Source organism: Mandrillus leucophaeus, unplaced genomic scaffold, assembly GCF_000951045.1.
Source record: "Mandrillus leucophaeus isolate KB7577 unplaced genomic scaffold, Mleu.le_1.0 Scaffold75, whole genome shotgun sequence".
Classification (NCBI taxonomy): domain Eukaryota; kingdom Metazoa; phylum Chordata; class Mammalia; order Primates; family Cercopithecidae; genus Mandrillus; species Mandrillus leucophaeus.
Genome location: NW_012108141.1, coordinates 2,137,232 through 2,161,277, shown reverse-complemented (window position 1 = coordinate 2,161,277; position 24,046 = coordinate 2,137,232). Strand labels below are relative to the sequence as shown.

At 35.3% G+C, this 24,046-nt stretch overlaps 1 protein-coding gene across 3 annotated transcripts in view; it reads left to right on the top strand.

The window, feature by feature from the left end:
• The window catches only part of NUP54 (nucleoporin 54kDa), a 32,770-nt gene extending 8,934 nt beyond the window's left edge, over window positions 1-23,836 (top strand). For all 3 annotated transcript variants that reach the window (XM_011966202.1, XM_011966201.1, XM_011966200.1), the window contains 9 exons: window positions 3,058-3,284; window positions 5,103-5,290; window positions 6,597-6,793; window positions 8,031-8,085; window positions 8,557-8,650; window positions 13,794-13,901; window positions 20,331-20,450; window positions 20,746-20,856; window positions 23,014-23,836. In XM_011966202.1, coding sequence (XP_011821592.1) covers window positions 3,058-3,284; window positions 5,103-5,290; window positions 6,597-6,793; window positions 8,031-8,085; window positions 8,557-8,650; window positions 13,794-13,901; window positions 20,331-20,450; window positions 20,746-20,856; window positions 23,014-23,142 — 1,229 coding nt within the window. In that variant the 3' untranslated portion in view covers window positions 23,143-23,836. The remainder of the gene's footprint in view (window positions 1-3,057; window positions 3,285-5,102; window positions 5,291-6,596; window positions 6,794-8,030; window positions 8,086-8,556; window positions 8,651-13,793; window positions 13,902-20,330; window positions 20,451-20,745; window positions 20,857-23,013) is intronic.
• The last annotated feature ends 210 nt before the right edge of the window (window positions 23,837-24,046 follow it).

Below are 24,046 nucleotides of genomic sequence, written 5' to 3'. Positions count from 1 at the left end.
AGGTTCAGATGGTGACAGCGTATTTTTATCTTACTACTTTAGATTACTTACTACTAATGAAACCTAATGGTTTCATTCCTTGAAGATTATTGCCTCAATCAGTTATCTTATTAGGGGTTGCAAAATGGTGATTTTCTAATTTCCTCCCTATCACACTGAAATTTCTTCTGTAAAAGGAACTTTTTCTTCATCCTCCAAGACTGTTTGATCACGCTAATACACAGTTTAGATAGTAAAGGCAGGATAATTTTCTTTTTAATGGACAATTTTTGTAAAAATGAGTTTGTGGCCTCATTATTTCTTATGGTATCCAAGGAGTTAGGATTTTTAAAAAATTTGATCTTATACTTCATAAAATTACCATTTTGAATGCATGGGCTTTAATAAATATGTTTCAGTTAGTTGCATTTGGCCAGTGGGAGACCTTAACTTCTGTGACACTAGTCTAGTTTCTTCCTACCTTATTGTTAGTCCTCCTTATTGCTTTTGTCCACTCATCTTCCTCTCTCTGTCTCTACAGAGATGTTGCTTGCCTTTACCCCTACCCCATGGCTTAGCTGACTCCTTCCTTTAGGCCCTAACTGAAGTGCTAATGGAACTGTCTTCTCTTGACCCCTCTCTCAGGCTTGATCAGCTCCCTTATTTAGTACTCCCAGAACCTCTGTACTTCTCCGAAGGACTTATCACAATTGTTAATATTTGTTTGATGTGTTTGGTTTGTTTAATGCACCTTGTCTACCTTGTTTACCACTGTATCTTTAGCATTTAGCTCTGAGCACTTAGTAGGTACTCAGTAAATATTTGTTGTATGAATTAATGGTGAGTGAATGAATGAATGTGTTTATGTATATAAAAAACCAAGAGAGACTGTACTGTCAGGAAATTTAAGGGAGAAGGGCTTTCAAGGAGGATGTGTATTCAACAGAAGGTGAAGATTTTCTTTGGGGGCCAAAGGAATAATCAACAGCAAGAGGGCTCTGAGAAGGTCACAAGGTATAAGAAGTCTAATATTATTCGGTCTTGAAAAGAGTATTGGATTTTGTAATTTGAGTTCATCAGTGCCCTCCAGCTGGTGAACTTTAAGTAAACTGGTACAGTCATAATTCAGTGTGAAGTATAAAATGAGAGGCTGACTACATATGTCTCAGTATAGAGATCACAGTTGATTCATGTCATTTAAAAGTTGAGGAAGATAAAGCCCGGGAGTTTCTTGCTGAAGGATAGAAAGCGACCTTATAATAAACCAGGATTCAGGTGTTCTGAGTTCTAGTCCAGTTCTTGCCAATGTTTATATCTACTCATTTGGGAATTAATACTTTTCTGGAGAGTAAAAGAGTCTCTCTCTATCCCTGTAGAAACTCCATGGACCTTGTGGTACTTTCAATGTTTAGAGCTGAGAGAGAACTTAAATAATATCTAATACAGTGTTTTAAAACTCAGGTCATTTTAGTATTCACGTTTGCTCCTTATCTGTATACCATTTGTATTACTATTTAAGAATTTTCTTTAAATCAGTTTACTTTGAAACACTAAATACACTTATTTTAAAGTAAAATTTATTGTTGCTGTAAGTGGAAAACTAGTATCATTTGCTCTAAGGAAAAGGTAATTGAAATTAAGTACAAAGAAAATATAGTGTTAATAAATTCTAGGTAGATACCTTTGCCTTAAGCTCTGAGCCTTAGACTCGCTCCTCCCTTTGTTAAAAGATGACGTACTTATCTCACACTTTGGGAAATATTTATCTGCCCTAAGAACTTGGCCCTTCTTTCCATTAGAGAAATTGGTATCCCACAGAGGTTAAGTGATTTGCCCAAAGTTACACAGCCATCTAAATTTTTAGCCTAGAATACTGGTGGTTAATCCATTTGTTATTACTATATTTTTTTAATAATAAGAGAAAGGAAAATGTTTAGTAAGCTGGTATTGATATAACAATGATTTTTAGACTTACTTTGTATCCCCCAATTTATATTTATTATACAAATATAACAGTAATAATGGTTATTTAAAAAAATCTTACATCTTTATGCATCCTACATCCTCATGCATGCTTCCCTCCCTCCCTCCTTTCTTTCTTTCATGTGTAGGTTTAATATTGTGGACCCAATTTGTGTTCTGGTAATGGAATTAATTTGGATAACATCATTAGGGCTGGGCACAGTTGCTCATGCCTGTAATCCTAGCACTTGGGGAGGCTGAGGCAGGAGAGTCTCTTGAGCTCAGAAGTTTTGAGACCACCATGGGAAACATAGTAAGACCCTGTCTCTACAAAAAATAATTTTAAGAAATTAACCAGGTGCACGTTGGTGCACTCCTGTAGTGTCAGCGACTCAGGATGATGAAGCAGGAGGATTGCTTGAGCCCAGAAAGTTGAGGCTGCAGTGAGCCATGATCTGGCTACTGCACTCCAGCCTAGGCAACAAAGTGAGACCCTGTCTCAAAATATATTATTAGAAAAGCAAATTTAACGTTATAAGGTTTGGCCTAGTGTATTAGTTTCCTATTGCTGCCATAACAAATTACCACAAACTTAGCGGCTTAAGACAATAAAAGTTTATTATTTTATAGTTTCTGGAGATTAGAAGTCCAGAAATGGATTTCACTGTGCTAAAATGAAGCTCTTGGCAGTACTGTGTTACTTCTAGAGGCACTAAGGGAGAATCCATTCTCTTGCATTTTCCAGTTTTTAGAGTCTTCCTGCATTTCTTGGTTTGCGACTCCTTCTTCCATCTTGCCATATGCCAACAGCATAGCATCTTCAGATCTGTTTGACTCTGAGCTCACTCTTCCACTTTTGAGGATCTTATGATTACATTGAGTCCCTCCTGATAATCCAGGATAACCCTCTATCTAAACATGCTTAATTTAATCACATCCACAAAGGCCCTTTTTGCTATGTAAGATAACATATTTATAGGTTCTGTAGATTAGGATATGGGCATCTTGGTGGGTGGGGGGGCGGGGGCATTATTTTGCCTACCATGCCTATGATCTGGATTAAGTTTTGTTTTGTTTTGTTTTGTTTTTAAATACTAATTTTGGGTACCTTTTTAGCATTAGGTGGTCTCTTCAGTCAGCCTACACAAGCTCCTACACAGTCCAACCAGCTGATAAATACTGCGAGTGCTCTTTCTGCTCCAACGCTATTGGGAGATGAGAGAGATGCTATTTTGGCAAAATGGAATCAACTGCAGGCCTTTTGGGGAACAGGAAAAGGGTATTTCAACAATAATATTCCGCCAGTGGAATTCACACAAGAAAATCCCTTTTGTCGATTTAAGGTATTATTAATACTGTTTATATCTTCAATTGAAGATTTTGTATAACAGAAAATATATTTAGATTTAGATTAATATTCGGATAACAATTGCTTGGGGTCTTTACTCCTTGAACATGGTATGATTATACTTTTATTTTGAAAATATAGAAATTATAAAATTGAAGTGATTTCATACATATGTGTGGTTGAAGGTGACCAGAATATGAATGAAGGAAAGTGTGACTAGAATGTGATTTATAACTGAAGAAAAAAAATGTAAACAGGAGAATGGTTTGCTTGGCACCTGTAAAGGGGAGACACCAAACTACAATTTAGTGGTATTCGTTTAACATTGGCCAGGAGAGTATACCTTAACCAGCAGATAGGAATTCCCTTTGGCATGTATAACCCCAAAGCTATTAAAACAGTATTGCCCATTTTCTGTGTTCTTATTCCCTGTCTACCAAACAACCTTCTCATTTGTCCGTTCAGAAAATCTCTTTATCAGCCAGTGAGAGTATTTAGGTCCATTTGGTAATGCATTTTCCATAACAAATTATGTATTGCATTCCAGTTTATACCTCAGCCTCTTAGAAGTTATATTGGCCTACATTGGTCTCTTAAACCTAATCAATATGTACATAACCCTGTGTTTGGAACTGTAAGGCTGAGGATGGGATCCTTGAATAAAGTGGTCAGCCTGTCTTGTTGCAGAACAACTCTTTGTCTCATCACTAACAAAAAGTATATTGAGTGCATGTAGTTGAAATTTTGATACACGTATTTAGTTGCTAAGAGGTATTCAGTAATAGACATAAGTTGAATATAGCAATTTAATAAAGTTGGTATATAACATGGTAAAATGCATAATGTACACTTGAGTTAATTTAAATTCTTTTTTAAAAGTTGCAGATGAGTGGTGAAAAGGATAAAAGGCTTCTACCTAAGGAGCAATTCTTTAGAAAAGTATAATTGGTCCTATTAATATGTGAAAAAATACAATCCTGTTTCATAAAGTTTTGTATTATATAAACCAATAAAGTGATACATTCTTTATAGTATTTGTAAGTTGACTGTCATTACTGTGATTTAAAAGTATTTATTTGTAAATTGCTTCTTTATACATTTAAAACTTAGTTTAAGATTCCATGAATCAGATGTACAGATACTCCTCAAGTTGTAATGGGTTACATCCCAATAAACCCATCATAATTGAAAATATTGTAATTCAGAAATGCATTTAGTACACCTAACCTACCAAGCATCATAGCCTAGCCTACTTTAAACATGCTCAGAACACTTACATCTGTGTACAATTGGGCAGAATAATCTAACACCAAGTCTATCTTATAATTTTATAATAAAAACTAAAAGATCAGAATTCCATGTATGGTTTCCATGTATGTATATATGAATGCATATTGCTTTTACACCATATAAAATGGAAAAATCTTAAGTTGGGAACAATCTGTATAGTGAAATAAATGATAATTAGTTGGTGATTTTTACAGTCACTTTTGTAATTTGCATGCATATGGTTTAGAAACAACCAACAATAATGAATATCAAAATGTTTTAGGGGAGAAAGCTCTTTAGTTACTCTCTCAAAGGGGAAATTTTAATCTTACTGTATCGGTTAATGTTATTCCCGGGTAAAATAGTTTTTCTTTATAATTTTGTGACCTCCTAGGGCACAAAATGGTGGGAAGAATCATTATTCCCTTAATTACCAGACATTAAGTTGTTTTTCCCATTTTAGCAGATATTAAGTTGTTAATATTAAACACTTGATTTAAGATCCATACATATTTTTTATATTGTTTATTTTGTCATTCCACAGGCAGTAGGTTATAGTTGCATGCCCAGTAATAAAGATGAAGATGGGCTAGTGGTTTTAGTTTTCAACAAAAAAGAAACAGAGATTCGAAGCCAACAACAACAGTTGGTGGAATCATTGCATAAAGTTTTGGGAGGAAACCAGACCCTTACTGTAAATGTAGAGGGCACTAAAACATTGCCAGATGATCAGTAAGTATACATAAATATGCTGTTTATTTCTGTGTATTTATTTCTGGTCCTAAGGGAGTGATCAATAATGTTTTCGTTGCTAAAGCACAAATTAAATCTCAGAGCAGAATGTCTTTTCTCAGGTAGTGATTATTCAGTATTTATAAAAACATTTATTTAAAAGCTTTTTTAAAAATTTGGATTTTTTAACTTACCAGATGCTAATAATTTTCTAGATTTTCATTCAGGCCAGGAAGGGACCATTTGTCATAGATACGTGCAAATTGAGGGCCATAAAGATGTTATTGGAAAATGTTATTAACTGATTACTGTTCATGTTCATTCATGGATAAATATTATTGCTTTACTTCCCTTGACCTAAGTATAATTTTCAGTGTTCGTGGCAAGACATTTATTTTAGGATATTTGGAGGAATGATTATTAATGAGATGCAATAATTGAATCAGATTTTACTCGTGGTCGCAATTGCAGAGAACTCATAAATTTCAACAGAATTTTCTATATAAATAACATTTACATAGGATTTTGCAGCTAAGCAAACCGCTTTATAAATATGATCTTATTGGCCGGGCACGGTGGCTCACGCCTGTAATCCCAGCACTTTGGGAGGCCGAGACAGGCGGATCACAAGGTCGGGAGATCAAAACCATCCTGGCTAACACGGTGAAACCCTGTCTCTACTAAAAATACAAAAAAAATTAGCTGGGCGTGGTGGCGGGAGCCTGTAGTCCCAGCTACTTGGGAGGCTGAGGCAGGACAATGGCGTGAGCCGAGATTGCGCCACTGCACTCTGGCCTGGGCGACAGAGCGAGACTCCGTCTCAAAAAAAAAAAAAAAAATCCCAAATATTATCTTATTTACCTGGTTCATTTTAACTTTATCATTTTGGTTGATTTGTAAATGAACATTACATTAAGTAAAACTTTTTTATTTTCAAGATTTAAGAAGAAAACAATTGGGCACAGCAGCTCATTATACCTGTAATCCCAGAACTTTATGTATATACACACACATAAGCTAAACATAGCAGGTGTGTGACTGTACTCTCAGTTACTTGGAGGCTGAGGTGGGAGGATTGCTTGAGCCTGGGACATTGAGGCTGCAGTGATCACGCCACTGTACTTCATCCTGGGCACCAGAGCAAACTTTGCTCCACAAAAAAAAAAAAGAAACATTTTAATTGCCTCCTAAAACAACCATGTCTGAATTCAACTTACACTTCTGAAATCACATGCTATGATATGCTGAGGTTTGTGGCTATGAGTTTTGTGCTCCGTATTTTATAAATTCGTTATTCTTCCTTCAGGACAGAAGTTGTTATTTATGTTGTTGAGCGTTCACCAAATGGTACTTCAAGAAGAGTTCCAGCTACAACGCTATATGCCCATTTTGAACAAGCCAATATAAAAACACAATTGCAGCAACTTGGTGTAACCCTTTCTATGACTAGAACAGAACTTTCTCCTGCACAGATCAAACAGCTTTTACAGAATCCTCCTGCTGGTATGTTTCTAGAATCACAGAGTTCAAAAAAAAAAGAAAGATTTAGAACTACCACTCCCTCCCTATTTCAGAGGTGTTGGTTGGTTATTAATGTTAATAAAATTAGTATCATCACATATCTACTTATTTGGGAAATAGTTTTGAATATTTGTATTCATTTAGTTTTTTATTATGTAACTGATATGTATGTATTAAAATAGAAATTTTGAGGAATAGTGAACCGAAGAAAAGTAGTCCATAATCCATCTAACCGAAGGTAATTTACTAGTAAAATTTTGGCTTTTTTCTAGCTTATCTCATATTCATTGAATATTCAAGTAAAACCTGAATGTGTTCTCACTGTAAAATATTCTGGATGGCATAACTAGATTGACTGTGTGATAGATTACCTTTAGTTCCTTTCTGCGGAAGTAACTACTATCAATTTATGGTACTCTGTTTAATCCTTTATCTGTGACTTGAAATGTAAGCATATTTACATGTAGATCTTTTAAAAAAGGATTCTGCATATACATCTGCAGCTTGCTTTTTCACTTATAGTATTTGTTAGTACTTTTCATGTCAATACATAAGATAAATCTTACTATATTTAAACATTGCATAGTATTCCAAGGATACACCTTTACTTAACACCTCTAAGTTGTTTTCTATCTTTTTACTATTACAAACTATGTAGTAATTAACAACATCCTTGTAAACATGTCTTAAAACACATTGGTATATATTTCTTTAGAATAGATCTCTGGTAATGAAATTTTTGAGTCAATATTATGTATGTTAGATACTGCCAAATTGCCCTCCAGGGAAAGTTCTACCATTTACATTCATAACAGGAATGTTATTTTTCTGGCCACTGATGGCAAAATAATTAATTTAGAAATTAATACTTATTTTTAATATGTTTATTGGCTACATTTGTATTTTTTGTGAGTTACCTATTTGTGTCCTTTGCCCATTTTCTAGATTTTTTTTGTCTTCCTTTTTGATGTTTAGGAACTCTTTCTATATTCTGGAAGTTAATCTATTATCCTATAGGTTATAGATACTTCCTTTCAGTCTGTACTTTTTTTGAGCTTTATTTATGCTGCAAAAATTTGTATTTTTACCATGATCATATTTGACAGTCACTTTTCATTATAGCTTTGGGTTTAGGGTCTTACTTTAGGAAAGCCTTTGTCATACACATATTATAAAAATAGAAAATTGTTTTAGAAAAAATATTTTTTATTTGTGGTAGGTGTTGATCCTATTATCTGGGAACAGGCCAAGGTAGATAACCCTGATTCTGAAAAGTAAGTATGTCTTCATCTTGTTTCATTTAAGAACTAATATTTGCTACTAAGAAAGCAAACATGTGAGCTATTAATTATAATTATTACATATAAGAGAAGTTTATTTTCATTTTCATGGTCTTTAAAAAATATTGATTATAGTCCAGCTAAAGCTTCAGCTAAAACAAAAAGGAAAAAAAAAGATTATGGTAAGGCAGCATAGCATAGTGAGAACTAACTAGGAGTGGAAAAATCTAATTGCATTTTGCATTTAATAATGTAATGTTTTGACTGAACTGTTTTTCCTCATTTGTAAAATAGGGAGGTTGAATAAAATCTCTTTGGTGTAACATGGTTATCTCATAGTCATAGATCTGCCTTAGAGCCCTAGAAAGTTGATGTAAAATTACGTGAATGTTATTAAAACCTTAACTTCTTGTATTTTGTAGTAATGGGCTTAAGATCTGAAAATTGTTCACTGCATTTCTTCAGGTTAATTCCTGTACCAATGGTGGGTTTTAAGGAACTTCTCCGAAGACTGAAGGTTCAAGATCAGATGACTAAGCAACATCAAACCAGATTAGATGTAAGCATTTAGCTTTTCATTCCCTGGCCCTGGAAGTAGGGAAAGGGATTATAGCCATTTATTTCTTTTTAATATATGTGCTACTATTTTATCTTAATCAGGAAACAATGTAGCATACACTGCAAATTAATAATTATAGTTTTATGCAACTACCTTCTTTATGATAGAAGTCCCCAAATCATATGAATCTGATTTGATATGATAATGAATTTAGAATTCTTGGCTTAGTAGATTAATTAGACTGTCATTTCCAGTTTCAGCCAGGGATTGCATATTACTATTTATGGGGCCTTATGAAAATGAAGGTTATAATTAAGTTTTTTTGTGTTCACATATAATTGTCTTGGTATATTATTGTAAATTGATGAAGCAAATTTAAAATTACTTAATGCTTAAATATACTTAATATTTTATTTCATAAAGTAGACTTTTCTAGGAGGCCAGGGTGGGTGGATCACTCGAGATCAGGAGTTTAAGAGAAGCCTGGCCGACATGGTGAAACCTGGTCTCTACTAAAAAATACAAAAATTAGCTGGGTGTCATGGTGCACGCCTGTAATGCCAGCAACTTGGGAGGCTGAGGCATGAGAATTGCTTGAACCCAGGAGGCAGAGGTTACAGTGAACAGAAATCGTGCCACTGCACTCCAGTCTGGGCGACAGAGTGAGACTCCTCAAAAAAAAGACTTCATAATTAAATACTTAAAGAGTCTTAAAGGTCAGAGAAATTTGTATGATTTCAATTCTTTTAACTGTGCTAAGGTTTTTTTTGTTTGTTTGTTTGTTTTGTTTTTTGAGATGGAGTCTCTCTCTGTTGCCCAGGCTAGAGTGCAGTGGCGCAATCTGGGCTCACTGCAAGCCCCGCCTCCCAGGTTCACGCCATTCTCCTGCCTCAGCCTCCCGAGTAACTGGGACTACAGGCTCCCACCACCACGCCCAGCTAATTTTTTTGTATATTTAGTAGAGACGGGGTTTCACCATATTAGCCAGGGTGATCTCGATGTCCTGACCTCGTGATCCGCCCGCCTCAGTCTTCCAAAGTGCTGGGATTACAGGCATGAGCCACCGCGCCGGGACAACTTTACTAAGGCTTTATAACCCAGGAGCCTATGAAAATAATGTGTGTTCTGCAATTCTTAGGTGATGTTTTCTATTAATGTCAGTGAGATCCAGTTGGTTGATAACATTTCTGTTCTGTATTCTTGTTGATTTTTCTGCCTGCTAGTTTGAGAAGAGAGTTGAAATTCACAGCTACACTTACAGATTTGTGTTTTTCTCCTTTCATTTCTCAGTTTTTACTTCATTAATAGTTTGTATTAATAGTTTGTAGAATGTATTAATAGTTTGAAGGACTGTTGTTATATAGGATTGTTGTGTTTTCTTGGCAAATTTACCTTTTATTATTACATCGTATCCCTCTTAATCCCCGGTAAGTTTTATATCTTCTCTAATGACTTTTTTCTTTTATTATTATTTTTAATTGATACATAACTACGTATTTACGGGGCATATTGTGATAATTCAATACATGGATACAGTGTGTAATGATCAAATAAGGGTAATTAGCATATCCATTACCCCATTCATTTATCATTTGTTGGTATCATTGAAAATTCACTCCTATAGCTATTTGAAATACAATAAATGGTTGTGAATTATAGTTACCTATAGCGCTGTAGAACAGTGGAACTTAATCCTCCTATCTAGCTGTACTTTGTATCTGTTAAGCAACCTTTGGCAGTTCCCTACTCCTACTCTTTCTCCACCTCTAGTAGCTACTGTTCTACTCTCTACTTCTACGAAATCAACTTTTTTGTAGCTTCCACGTATGAGTGAGAACATGCAGAATTTATCTTTCTGTGCATGGCTTATTTCACTTAACAAAATATCTTCCAAGTTCATCTGTGTTGCTGCAAATGGTAGCACTCCATTCTTTTTCATGATTAAGTAGTATTCTATTGTATGTGTATATATGTGTACACATACACACCATGTTTTCTTGTTTTCTTTATCCATTCATCTGTTCATGGACACTTACTCAAGACACTCTGAAGTCTTTGATGTTAACATAGCCACGCTACCTTTCTTTTGATAAAAAGTGTTTGTATGGCATACCTTTGTCCATCTTTTTGCTTTTAACCTACGTATATTGTTATATTTGAAGTGAGATTCTTGTAGACGGCATAAAGTTTGGATTTAGTCCTACCATTATTTGTTTTGTGTTTGCAGCCTCTGGTTTTCATTCCTGTTTCCGTTTTTCTGCTTTCCTTTGGGTTATTTGGACTTTTTTTTTTTTTTTTTTTTTTAGCATTTCCTTTTAATCTATTATTTCAAGTCTTAGAGCAGTACTTCTTAGTAGTGGCTTATGGTGGTGGTGGTGATTTTGTCTCCCAAAGCACATTTGGCAGTGTCTGGAGACTCTTGGTTGGGGAGTGCAGTGTACAGAACAGAACAGTACTCCCACAACAAGTAATTACCCAACATTAATAGTGCTGAAGTTGAGAAACCTTTCTCTAGGTAATACGATGTGTCTCCTCCCACTAGAACTAGCAGACTTCTCTTGGAGCTCCCTTTCAGCATTTATGCTCATTTCCAGGTTTGAGGCTGGGTTGAAACCAGACTAGGGATGCCTGAGGGGAAAAATGGGTAAACTCACCACAAGTTCAGCGGTACTTTAAATTCCTATCTTCCCTAATCTTCCTGTCAGAGTCCTCAAATAGCTGCCCCATGTATTCCATCCCAGTTTTATAGCTGTATTAAATGGGAAGATTGGGGTTGCACGTACTTAGTTCATCTTGTCCAGAACTTAACATTGTAAATATCTTCTTCTCATCTCTCTGTTAACTCTGTCTTTGGTGTCTGTAGTTGAAGAGAAATCCTTAATTTTAATGTAATGATATCCATTAAATGTTTGCCTTGTGTTTTCTTTTTGGGAATTTGCTTCAATAATTTTTCACCCTAAATTCTGAGAGTATCCTACATTTAAAAAAATTTAGAGTTTAACCTTTCACATTTGAGTCTTTTGTTGTCATCATGGAGTTTACCTTTATATCAAGTATGTGGTATGAACCCAGATTTATTTTTCTCTAAATAGTGGGTCCATATTTTTAATATTGCCTATAAAAATGTGATATTCCTCAATGATTATCAAAGAATTTAAATTACACTAAGTTTCCATATATATGTGATCTATTTCTAGACCCTCTCTTATGTATCATTGGCCAGTTGGTCTGTTCTTATACCCACCCATTCCACATTTTTTTAGTGTTAGGGCTTTGTAGTGTATCTTAATATCTAGTAGAATGAATCTCTAATCTTGATTCTTCTTTTCAGAGTTTTCTGGGTCTTTATGGATCTTTATTCTTCCATAAAAACTTTAGAATCAATTTGTCAGAATGCTAGAATTATGGTTGGAATTGCATTAAATGCAAAGACTCGTTTGTGGGAATTGAATTTTAATATTAAATCATTTCATCCATGAATGTGGTTTGTCTCTTTAATCCTTGTGGTCTTTTATGTCCTTTAAAATAATTTTTAAATATTTCCTTTTAAAATCTTGAGCATTCTTTCTTGAGTCAATTCCTAGATGGTTTTAGTATTTGTTAGTAAATACTGTGACTGATAACATGTCTAATTTTTTTAGTTATTACTGGTAGGAAATAATGTCGTAAGTACTCTTGTATCTAAAAACCCTGGTGATTTTTCAAAATTGGGATGGGAGATTGCCTAGGTTATGTAATATAAAACATGACCACCTAATTTTGTCCTTTCAGCATGGCATGGCATTGGAAAGTTTCTTTAAAAGGTGATGTGCGCAGGTAGATGTGCTAAAATATGTCTTGCACAATCGTCTTATCCTCTTTTTTATAACATGTTAATATAAGCCAGTGACATAGAATGATTAATTATGATAGAGACAATTATGGGACTAATTCTGATTGGGATGCTTTAATAAAATAGTGAGATTTTAACCTACCCCGTAAGGTTAAGACTTCCTAAGGCAGAATAGTGGATTTCAGTCAGGTAAAACAGCAAGTCAAAGATCCAGAGGCATAAAAATGTATCCTGCTGTATCATTAATATCACTCCTTTTCCTCTGCACTCTGATGAGTCCCTCCAAGTATTCTGTAACAGTTAATGTTGAAATGTACTGTACTTTCTGTCAATAGTTACATACAGGGCTACTTGTCTATTAAGACACCCCCTAGATATCATCTTATACATCTTAACTTCTTCCATTCAGACCTGATTGTTGGCTGTATTCCATATTACTTCAAATTCCTTAATTTCCTCTCTCTCCGCCTCCCTCCCCCCCACCCCTACATGCTGGAGTGTGATCACGGCTCAAGTCATCCTCCCACCTCAGCCTCCTAAGGAGCTGGGACTACAGGCATATAGGACTCCACCTGGTTTATTTTTTATTTTTTGTAGAGACAAGGTCTTGCTATATTGCCCAAGCTTGTCTCAAAATCCTGGTCTCAAGCACTCCTCTTGCCTTGGCCTCCCAAAGTGCTAGGATTACAGGAGTGAGCCACTGTGCCCAGCTCTGTGTGTGTGTGTGTGTGTGTGTGTGTGTGTGTGTGTGATGGAGTCTCACTCTTTTTTTTTTGTTTTTTGTTTCTGTGACATGGAGTCTCACTCTGTTGCCCAGGCTGGAGTGCAGTGGCACGATCTCGGCCCCGTCCTCTGGGTTTAAGTGATTCTCCTGCATCAGCCTTCCAAGTAGCTGGGATTACAGGCGCGTGCCACCACGCCCAGCTACTTCTTTGTATTCTTAGTAGAGACAGGGTTTCACTATGTTGGCCAGGCTGGTCTTGAACTCCTGACCTTAAGTAATTTGCTCGCCTTGACCTCCCAAAGTGCTGGGATTACAGGTGTGAGCCACCACGCCCAGCTTATTTTTTTCTATGTGTTGCCTCATTGCTAAATTTCCTAGAGCTGTAAAGATATCTTTGCATGATTCTTTTAAAAAAAATTTAGGTATGTAAAAAGGGAAGAAATATAAGCATAGATTTGTAGGGAAAGAGTTTATATTTTGAGGGATGCATCTCCGGCTTATCCCAAGATTAGAATTTCCATACAGGTATAACTGATAAATAGTTGTGGTATTTGATTAACACCCCCCCCCAATTTTTTCTTAAACAGATCATATCTGAAGATATTAGTGAGCTACAAAAGAATCAAACTACATCTGTAGCCAAAATTGCGCAATACAAGAGGAAACTCATGGATCTTTCCCATAGAACTTTACAGGTAGTAATTTGGATTTTTTTCCCCCAGTGTTTATAAGGCTGTGTATGTGAAATAATGTACTAAATATAGATTTTTAAAATAGAAAAAAAAAGACTAAAATAATAATGTGAAACTAGAAGTACTGAATTCTTTCAGTAGAACTTTGAAATTGGAAAACAGGTCTCATAGGGTTGAGTGAGGAGAATAAAAATATCCTAAAGTTCATATTCTAGTGAGAATTTGAGGGAAAGCAGTGAAGAAATAAAGTATCTTAGTGCAAGGGAAGCTTCTGTGAGATTATCAATGTCTCATAAATTTCATAAAATAGTTCAGAAAATTTTTTATTTTGAGTGCTAGAAAAAGGAGTGTAACCATAATGGTCGAAAAACAACAATAGAATTTACAAATTAACAAGAGGAATTAAAAGAATAATAACAACTGAAATTATAAACTATCATGAAAAGAGAAATATTACATACCAGTACCAATGGGAAACAGCCAAATCTGTACTCAGAGGAAAATTTAGAGTCATAGAAAATCTCATTTTAAAAGATCAAATGTGAAAAATAAAGGAACTGAGTACTCAAATTAGAAAAGGAATATCAAGATAAGCCAAAAGAAACTAAAAAGAAAGAAAGATAAATGTGAAATTAGTGAAAGACTAAAAAATGTAATAGTGGAAAGAATAAATTGTAAAACTGTTTCTTCGAAAAGACCATTAAAATTACTAAGCATCTCATCAACCAGAAGAAGGGAAAAGCAGAGCAAAATATACAAAATTGGTAGTGAGAAAAGAGGCATCACCATAGATACACAAAACAGAATAAGAAGATACTGCATGGGCTGGGCACGGTGGCTCACGCCTGTAATCCTAGCACTTTGGGAGGCCGAGGTGAGTGGATTGCCTGAGCTCAGGAGTTCAAGACCAGCCTGGGCAACACAGTGAAACCCCATCTCAACTAAAATACAGAAAAATTAGCCACGCATGGTTGCTTGCGCCTGTAATCCCAGTTACTCGGGAGGCTGAGACACGAGAATTGCTTGAACCCGGGAGGTGGAGGTTGCAGTGAGCCGAGATTATGCCACTGCACTCCAGCCTAGGTGACAGAGCAAGACTCCATCTCAGAAAAAAGGAAAAAAAAAAAAAAAGATACTGCATGTACTTTAGGGTAACAAATCTGGAACTCAGAGGAAGTTTTATTTGGATTTTTCTATGAAAATGAAAATTGCCAAAATTAATCTACAGAGAAGTAAAAAAAAAAAAACCACAGAAGCAATTGGAAAAATGAAAGATGAAACATGAAAAAGGCCTCGGACAGATAGTTTCATTGCCAAATTTTGTCTAACCACAAAAGAGCTAATTCCAGTGTTATTTTAATTATTCTAGACAATTGAGGAATAATGTATATAGCTTCCTTATTTGTTCTTTTTTCACAGCTTGAGATAATTTGCATTCCATACTATTTACTCATTTAAAGTGTACAGTTCAATGGCTTTTAGTATATTCAGAGACTTGTATAACCATTATTACCACAATCAATTTTAGAACATTTCCATCACCCTACAAACAAATCCCGTACCCATTGTCAGTCACTTCCCCATTTCACTGCAAATCTTCCCCATTTCACTGCAAGTCCTGTGCAACCAGTTTTGCCCTATGGATTTGCCTATTCTGGAAACCTCATATAAATGGAATCATAATGATATTTGGTCTTTTGTGACTGGCTTCTTTTGTTTAGCCTAATGTTTTCAAAGTTCATCTGTGTTGTACCATGTAATAGTACTTCAGGTACTAATAAATGATGATTATTCATTTATTGCTGAATATTCCATCATATGGCTAAACCACATTTTACTTGATTGATGGACATTTTGGTGGTTCTGCTTTTTGGCTATTATGAATAATATTGCTATTAAAATTTATTTACAAGTGTTTGTGTGCATATATACTTCTATTTCTCTTGGGTGTAAACCTAGGAGTGAAATTGCTGTGTCATATGCACACTGTGTTTAACTTTTTGAGGAAATACCAAACTGTTTTCCAAAGCAGCTGTACCATTTTACATTTCTGTTTGTAGCATCTGAAAAGAAATTATAAAGTTGTTTTAAAGAGATGCAAATTATGCTAAGTGAAAAAAGCCAGACTTAAAGGCTATGTAAGGCGTGATTCTATTTATATAACATTATACAAAAGAAAATTAGGGGCAGATAACAGATTAGTAGTTGCCAGAGACTATAGATGAGGAGAGAAGTGTGACTACAAGGGGCTTGGGGTGATGGAAATATTTTGTACCTTAATCATGGTGATGGTTACACAACTGTATGTATTTGCAAGATTCATAGAACTGAACACCTAAAACAGATTAATTGTCGTATGTGGAGTATACCTCAAATCAGACTGAAAAACCACATTCTAAATGAAGTATAAGCAAAGAGAATCCAGCTATTTATCAATTTCTTAAAAAATATGCTATGACCAAGTAAAGTTTATTTCAGGAATGCAGGGTTGGTTTTAATAACAGGACATCTATCAACATGACTTATTATAGCAACACATTAAGGAAAAATATATAATAGAAACTACAACCAAAAATGAATAGCAAATACTCAAAAAGGCAAAACACTAAAATTGCATTTAGAAACTAGATACGGACACCCAATATTATCATCATTATTCGTTGCTGTCTTGGAGGTTTTCATAAATAAAACAAGCAAAGAAATAATATAAACATTGGGAAAATGATTAAGTGTTCTCTTTTTGCTGATATGATTGTATATCTGGAAAACCCAAGGGAATAAACCATAGAATTAATGTAGTAAGCCGGCTAGATATAAAAGTACAAAAATCAACTTTTCTTTTTACTATCTGGAAATAGGAAAATGTTCCATTCACTATGGTGACAAAACCGTAAAATACTTAGGAATATATTTATGAGGAAAGTATAGGTATTTACAAATAAACTATATTCTTAGATGAGAATACTTAATATCTACTTTACAAAATTAAAAATGAATTACAGCTTTTTAAAAATTGATTAAGCTGGGTATGATGACATAGCGCCTATAGTCACAGCTACTCAGAGGGCTGAGGTAGGAGAATCACTTGAGCCAAGGAGTTCGAGGCTGTAGTGAGCTATGATTGTGCCTATGAATAGCCACTGCACTCTGTTGCCTGGGCAACATAGGGAGACCCTGTCTCTAAAAAAATTTTGATTAAAATTTCTTTAAGTTTATATGGAAGGATAAATGTTTGAGACTAGCTTGTTCAGGAACAAAGAAGAAATAGTGAACAGGGACTTCTTTACCAGATTTCAGAACCTATTTTAAACCTCTTGTAATTGAATCAATATAGTATCTGCATGAAATTGGACAGAAACATACATGGAACAGAATAGGGAATTTATAAATAGATGATAGTGTGCTGACAATGTAATATATGGTAAAAGTGGTATTTCAATTCAGTGGGTTTATTTAATAAATAATGCTGGAGTATAACTATACATAAGGAAGAAAATAAAATTAGACCATTGCATCATATAAAAATAAAGTGGACTGAAGACTTAACGAAACTTTCAAAGCTGTATGTACAACCTGGGATTTGAGAGACACTTGATCAGAAAGCTAGAAACTATAAACCAACGTTGGCCATATAAAAAATTGTGTATAGCAAAAGATACCAGAAGCCATTTGTCAATAGTCATGTGATAGAATTTAGGAAAAGGGAATTTTGCAAACAGCACTGATTTTAGATTTGGTGTTCATATTCATATTATACAAAGAGATCCTATAATTTGACAATAAAACGCAATTGAAATTTGGGCAAAAGATGTGTAAAGGCAGTTCATAGAAAAAGCAAATGCAAAATAGTTTAGTCATTAAAAGATGGTCCCTTTAATTTACTAGGAATCTGGGAATTGCAGATTAAAGAAAAAAAATGAGATCCCGGCTGGGCACAATGGTTCACGCCTGTAATCCCAGCACTTTGGGAGGCCGAGGCGGGTGGATCATGAGGTCAGGAGTTCAAGACCAGCCTGGCCAAGATGGTGAAACCCCGTCTCTACTAAAAATACAAAAATTAGCAGGGCGTGGTGGCGGGTGCCTGTAATCCCAGCTGCTTGGGAGGCTGAGGCAGAGAATTGCTTGAACCCAGAAAGTGGAGGTTGCAGTGAGTCAGGATCATGCCACTGCACTCCAGCTTGGGTGACAGAGTGAAACTCCACCTCAAAAAAAAAAAAAAAAAATCCTTTTACACTCATCAGGTTGGGAAAAATTTAAACAACCACCACCTGTACTTGACAGGAATGTGGGGAAAGGGTATTCTGATGTGGGGCCTATGAATCTAAATCATTAGGATCTTTTGGGAAAGCAATCTAGCAGCATACTCTAAAACTCAGCCTCATTGTTAAAGATCTATACCAGTTAAATAGATCTATGCACAAAAATGTTTATTACAGCATTGTAGTGTCAAAGCTACAAAATGTTTATTACAGCATTGATTATAGAGTCAAAGCTACAAAAATGTTTATCATGGCATTGTTTGTAGTGTGAAAACAAAATGTATATGCATCAAGACAGTAATGATTGATTATTGGTTAATAACACATTAAAAAAGCATACAGCCATTAAAAATAACAAATTAGAGCTATACTTCTTAAGGAATTTCATGAGATTTTGATAATAAAATTATAATTTTAATTTGTAGTAAAATTTAATGATTAATTTTGATGATAAAATTTTGTTAATTATATATAATCCATTTTTTAAAATTTAGATGAGTAAAAAGCAGTCGGTCTGTGTGTGTGTTTATGAAAAATATATGGTTATAGGAGCATGGCTGAGAGTATGGAGGGACTTGCACTGTTTTTAACCGAGTAAGCTGGGCTTGGAGAGTAGCAGCAAACCAAGAGTCTGCATTTAGAGGCCACTGCTTTAGACCCTTTCTCGCGATGTATTGTTAAATTGAAAAGAAAGAGAAGCGGCCTGGCACAGTGGCCCACGCCTGTAATCCCAGTACTTTGAGAGGCTGAGGCAGAAGGATCATTTGAGTTTAAGAGTTCAAGACTAGCCTGGGCAACATCGGGAGACCTCATCTCTACTAAAAAAAAGAAAGCAAAAAGAAAAAAAATTAGCCAGGCATGGTAGTGAGCACCTGTAATTCCAGCTACTTGGGAGACTGAGGTGGGAGGATTGCTTGAGTCCAGGGGATTGATGCTGCATTGAGCTATGTTGTGCCACACTCCTCCAGCCTGGGCAAGAAAGCGAGGTCGTCTCAGAAAAACAAAAACAACAACCAAAAAAAGGAACCATGTCACAGAGTGATATATACTGTTTAGTTTTATTTTGGATCTGTGTGTGTGCGCGCTCTCTGTATGAGCAAGGAGAAAGGTACAGGGGAATGAAAATCAGTTAGCACTATTTGTCTTGGGAGTATGAGAGAAAATTTGTCTTTTACGTTCTCATATTGTTTCTTAACGCTTTTGTAATCTCAAAAAAAATCCAAGAAATAATTTTTAGACATAAATATTATGGACTCATCTTTAAAGAACTCTTTCTTTAGAAAGGCTGTGAGTAAATGTCTGAAACGGGTATTATGTTGCCTATTTTTTTGTACTGCTTTTAAGCCATACCATAGTTTTTTTTATTTGTTTGTTTATTTTTTGAGATGGAGTCTCGCTCTGTTGCCCAGGCTGGAGTGCAGTGGCGCGATCTCAGCTCACTGCAAGCTCCGCCTCCTGGGTTTTCCGCCAATCTCCTGCCTCAGCCTCCCGAGTAGCTGGGACTACAGGCGTGCACCACCTCGCCCGGCTAATTTTTTGTATATTTAGTAGAGACGGGGTTTCGTCGTGTTAGCCAGGATGGTCTCAATCTCCTGACCTCGTGATCCGCCCGCCTTGGCCTCCCAAAGTGCTGGGATTACAGGTGTGAGCCACTGCACCTGGCCAAGCCATACCATAGTTTTAAAATTGTTGGCTGGGCAAAGTGGTTCACACCTGTAAACCCAGCACTCTGGGAGGCCAAGGCTGGAGGATCACTTCATTAAGCCCAGGAGTTCAAGACTAGCCTGGGCCACATAGTGAGACCCCCTACAAAAAATTTTAAAAATTAACCAGGTGCAGTGGTGCACACCTGTGGTCCCAGCTATTCGGGAGCTGAGGCAGGAGGATCGCTTGAGCCCCAGAGGTCAAGGATCCAGTGAGCTGTGTTTACACCACTGCACTTCAGCCTCAGAGACAGAACAAGACCCTGTCTCAAAAAAAAAACCAAGTGTACATCAGTGTATGTGATAACTTTTGCCCAGTTAATATGGACAGAAACATAATTCAAATCCTGAACTGTTAAACCCTACTGTTAATTTTCAGCTGATTTCTTTCAACAACTAATTGTAATACTACTACTTGCATAACTAAAAAGAGATGATTCTATTGTTATTGGTGGGTTTTATTTGTATAGGTCCTAATCAAACAGGAAATTCAAAGAAAGAGTGGTTATGCCATTCAGGCTGATGAAGAGCAGTTGCGAGTTCAGCTGGATACAATTCAGGGTGAACTAAATGCACCTACCCAGTTCAAGGTAACCACGTCTAAGACCATAATGCTAAAGTTTGTTTCAGGTGGATCTGCAGACAAAAAGTTATGTAGTCTTCAAGCAGGAATTTTGTATACTTGTGTTTGTTATCTCCAATTAGAACTTCCTTTCTAAAGTAAACTCAGTCATGGTTCTTTTGGCTAGTATTAGTGTTTCAACTATAATGTACAGAGAGAGAAATAGAAATTTTTAATAGATGGTTTTGAAACCATCCTTAGAAAACATTCTCTTTTACAAGTCTTTATTGGCAGTTGTCATTTGACTCAGTCTTAACTTTTAGGGTCGACTAAATGAATTGATGTCTCAAATCAGGATGCAGAATCATTTTGGAGCAGTCAGATCTGAAGAAAGGTATTACATAGATGCAGATCTGTTACGAGAAATCAAGCAGGTAAGTGTTGTATGAGGGTGTATTATTTAAACTGTGAGCTCACCACTTCACACCTATTAGGATGGTTGTTACCCTAATAAAGAAAAGTGTTGGTGAGAATGTGGAGAAATTGGAACTTTCTTGCAGTGTTGGGAGAATGTAAAATGGTTCAGCCTCTATGAAAAACAGTGTAGTGTTTACTCAAAAAATTAAAGATAGAATTACGATACAATCTCTCAGGTCTACTTATGGATATGTACCCAAGTACGTTGGAAGCAGGGACTCAAAACATATTTGTACACCCATGTTCATAGATCATTATTCACAATAGCCAAAATGTGGTGGTAACCCAAGAGTCAATCAAGGAATAGAGAAACAAAATGTAGTATATATACACACAATGGAATATTATTCAGCCTTGAAAAAAGAAGGAAATTCTGACACACGCTACAGTGCAATTTGACCTTGAAGAAGTTGTGTTTCATGAAATAAGCCACTCATAAAAGGGCAAATATTTATGATTTCACTTGTGAAAAGTACCTAGTAGTTCAATTAATAGAGAGTAGAAAGGTGGTTGCCAGCGTGTGAGGGGAGGAGGGGATGGGAGGAACTTAATTGGTACAGAATTTCAACTTGAGAAGATGAAAAGTTCTGAACAAAATGGATAGTGTTGATTATTGCACAACAGCATAAGTATACTTAATGCCACTGAACTGTATACTTAAAAATAGTTACAGGCAAAATTTTATGGTATGCCTGTTTTGCCACAATTTTAAAAAGGTGAAGTATCCCTCTCCTCACCAAAAAGATGAATTTAAGAGGTAATAGAGACACTACAGTTTACTAGACCTTGCTCCTTAAAGTGTAGGCAGTAACCGCACCTGGAAGGTCATTAAAAGTGCAAAATTTCAGTCCTTACTCCAGATGTATTCGATCTGCATTTTATCAAGATCATAGAATGATTTGTATGCACTTTAAAGTTTGAGAAGCAACTGCTTTAGATAATACCTTCCCTGCCTATATGTCACACGTAAGTTATAAACATGTTGTTATTGATCTATCCCCTAAGCCCTCAGGAGATCTGGATGGAGGTAGGTTGAAGTGGCCAGAACCTCCAGCCACTTTTCTCGGGTTTTCACCTTGTGTGAAAAAGTTGGGAAACACTGCTTTGGCTTATTTTCATTAGTATAAATGCAGATTAGTTTAATGAAAATGAACAGTTGTGTCTAAAGAAAATATATGAAGATGATAACTTTGTGGAGCATACTAGGTAGCTAATGACTATTGGCATGGCCCTGAGGATTTTAGATTAAGGTTATAAATGTCATCAACAAATCCAATTTTATTATATGCTTTAGAATGGATATGGCTGGTTTTATGTAACCAAAAACTAGTTTGGCTTCTAGATTCTTGGACATTACACAACCAATTATATTCCATTGTTTTAAGTATTTGCAATAAATTAACAGATTCCAGTATATTGTAATAGTTGTAGGTTGATATATGCAATAAAACTGAATAATTTAAACACTTGTCTTTTTTAAAATGATGAGCAGTGTATTGTTCAGGGATTGAATCATGGTTCACCATCTACTTTATGACCTTGGGTAGGTTATTTACCTATAGTTTCTTTAACTGTGGAGATGATAATGGTACCCCAAAGGGTGCTCAAAAGGATTTTAAATGAGTTGAACAAGTGAATACCAGTACTCACTATTAAAACAGCACCTTAACCCATAAGGAGGAGTCTTTAAAAAATGTTAGCATCTGTAGTCATCATCACCATTATCACTATATACTTTGTACTTCAAAACATGAATATTCTGTTTTCAGAATGTTATTTTGCTAGTCATCTATATTTGAATACCTCCTTTGAGTTCTGTTTTATTATGCCTTTATTAAAAGTTGGTAAAAGGAAATAGCTATCTAAAACACATTTTTGTTGGAAGATACTGTTCATTTTATATTTGTTTGATTTTATTGTTCTTTAGAGTTTGTCTTTCACTGTTAGCAAAAGATGTAGTACAAATGTTTAAATATGCATGCCCTCTGTATTTAAAGCACTTACTAGGTACTGTGTTATTAGTAAAACAGTCAAAGTGGAGTCCTTTTTCCTGTGACTAGCTTGCAGTTTTAATAAATTAATACATTAACATGTTGTTTCTTAATTTGTTCTAGCATTTGAAACAACAACAGGAAGGCCTTAGCCATTTGATCAGCATCATTAAAGATGATCTAGAAGATATAAAGCTGGTCGAACATGGATTGAATGAAACCATCCACATCAGAGGTGGTGTCTTTAGTTGACAGTTCACAAACTTGTGTAAAGGTTTGTGAAATTCATCTTCTTACTGCATCAGCCCTTCCTTAAGAATGAAACCGACCACGTGGAGGGAAAAAGAAAACAATTCTCTCTTGGCTTGGTTTTTTGAGAAGTTTACTGACAAATTACTGTCCATCAAATCTGAAATACAGTCACCTCACAGCTCTTCAAAGAAAACCTTTGAAAGATTTATATCTAAAAGCTGTATTTACTTTAAAAGGAGAAGTGCATAATTACCAAAATTATATGTACTATTGTACACTTTTACAACAGCATTTTCTTAAACATAATCTGTTTAATGATTATTGTCCACTGAGCCTGTACTGTGCTTTCCATACCAAGTAAATATGAAATAATCTTTGCACATAACAGAAGAAACTATAATTACTTGGCTGTTGGAGATTGGTACTTCAGAGTATAAATGTACACCAGTTTTTATATTTGTGAACTCATCTGTGGGAGGAGTAAAGAAAATCCAAAAGCATTTAATGTTTTTTTTTTTGTTCTATAAAGATTTGAAAATGTATTTTTATATTATTTTACTTATTTGGAATTTACAGAGCACACCTAAGCAATTAGGATATAACAAAATTAACCATTTTTGCAACCATTTTGTTTTTTAAGCCTTTTTATTTCTAAAAAGATGAAAACTTATAAATAAATTCTTAATTTGTAATTTTATATAATTTTGTCTGGCGCTTTATTTGGCTTTTGAGGAATGACCATTTTTTGTCCACATAGGTACTAAATTAATAATCACAATTCAGGAATTTTAGTCTTAAGTCTGATTTTTCCCTCCTAGGGATTTTTGTCAGTGCTGATATAATCAGCACAATTTGATTAGGGTATGGCAAATAAAACTTACTTCAGATATCATCTAGTATTAAG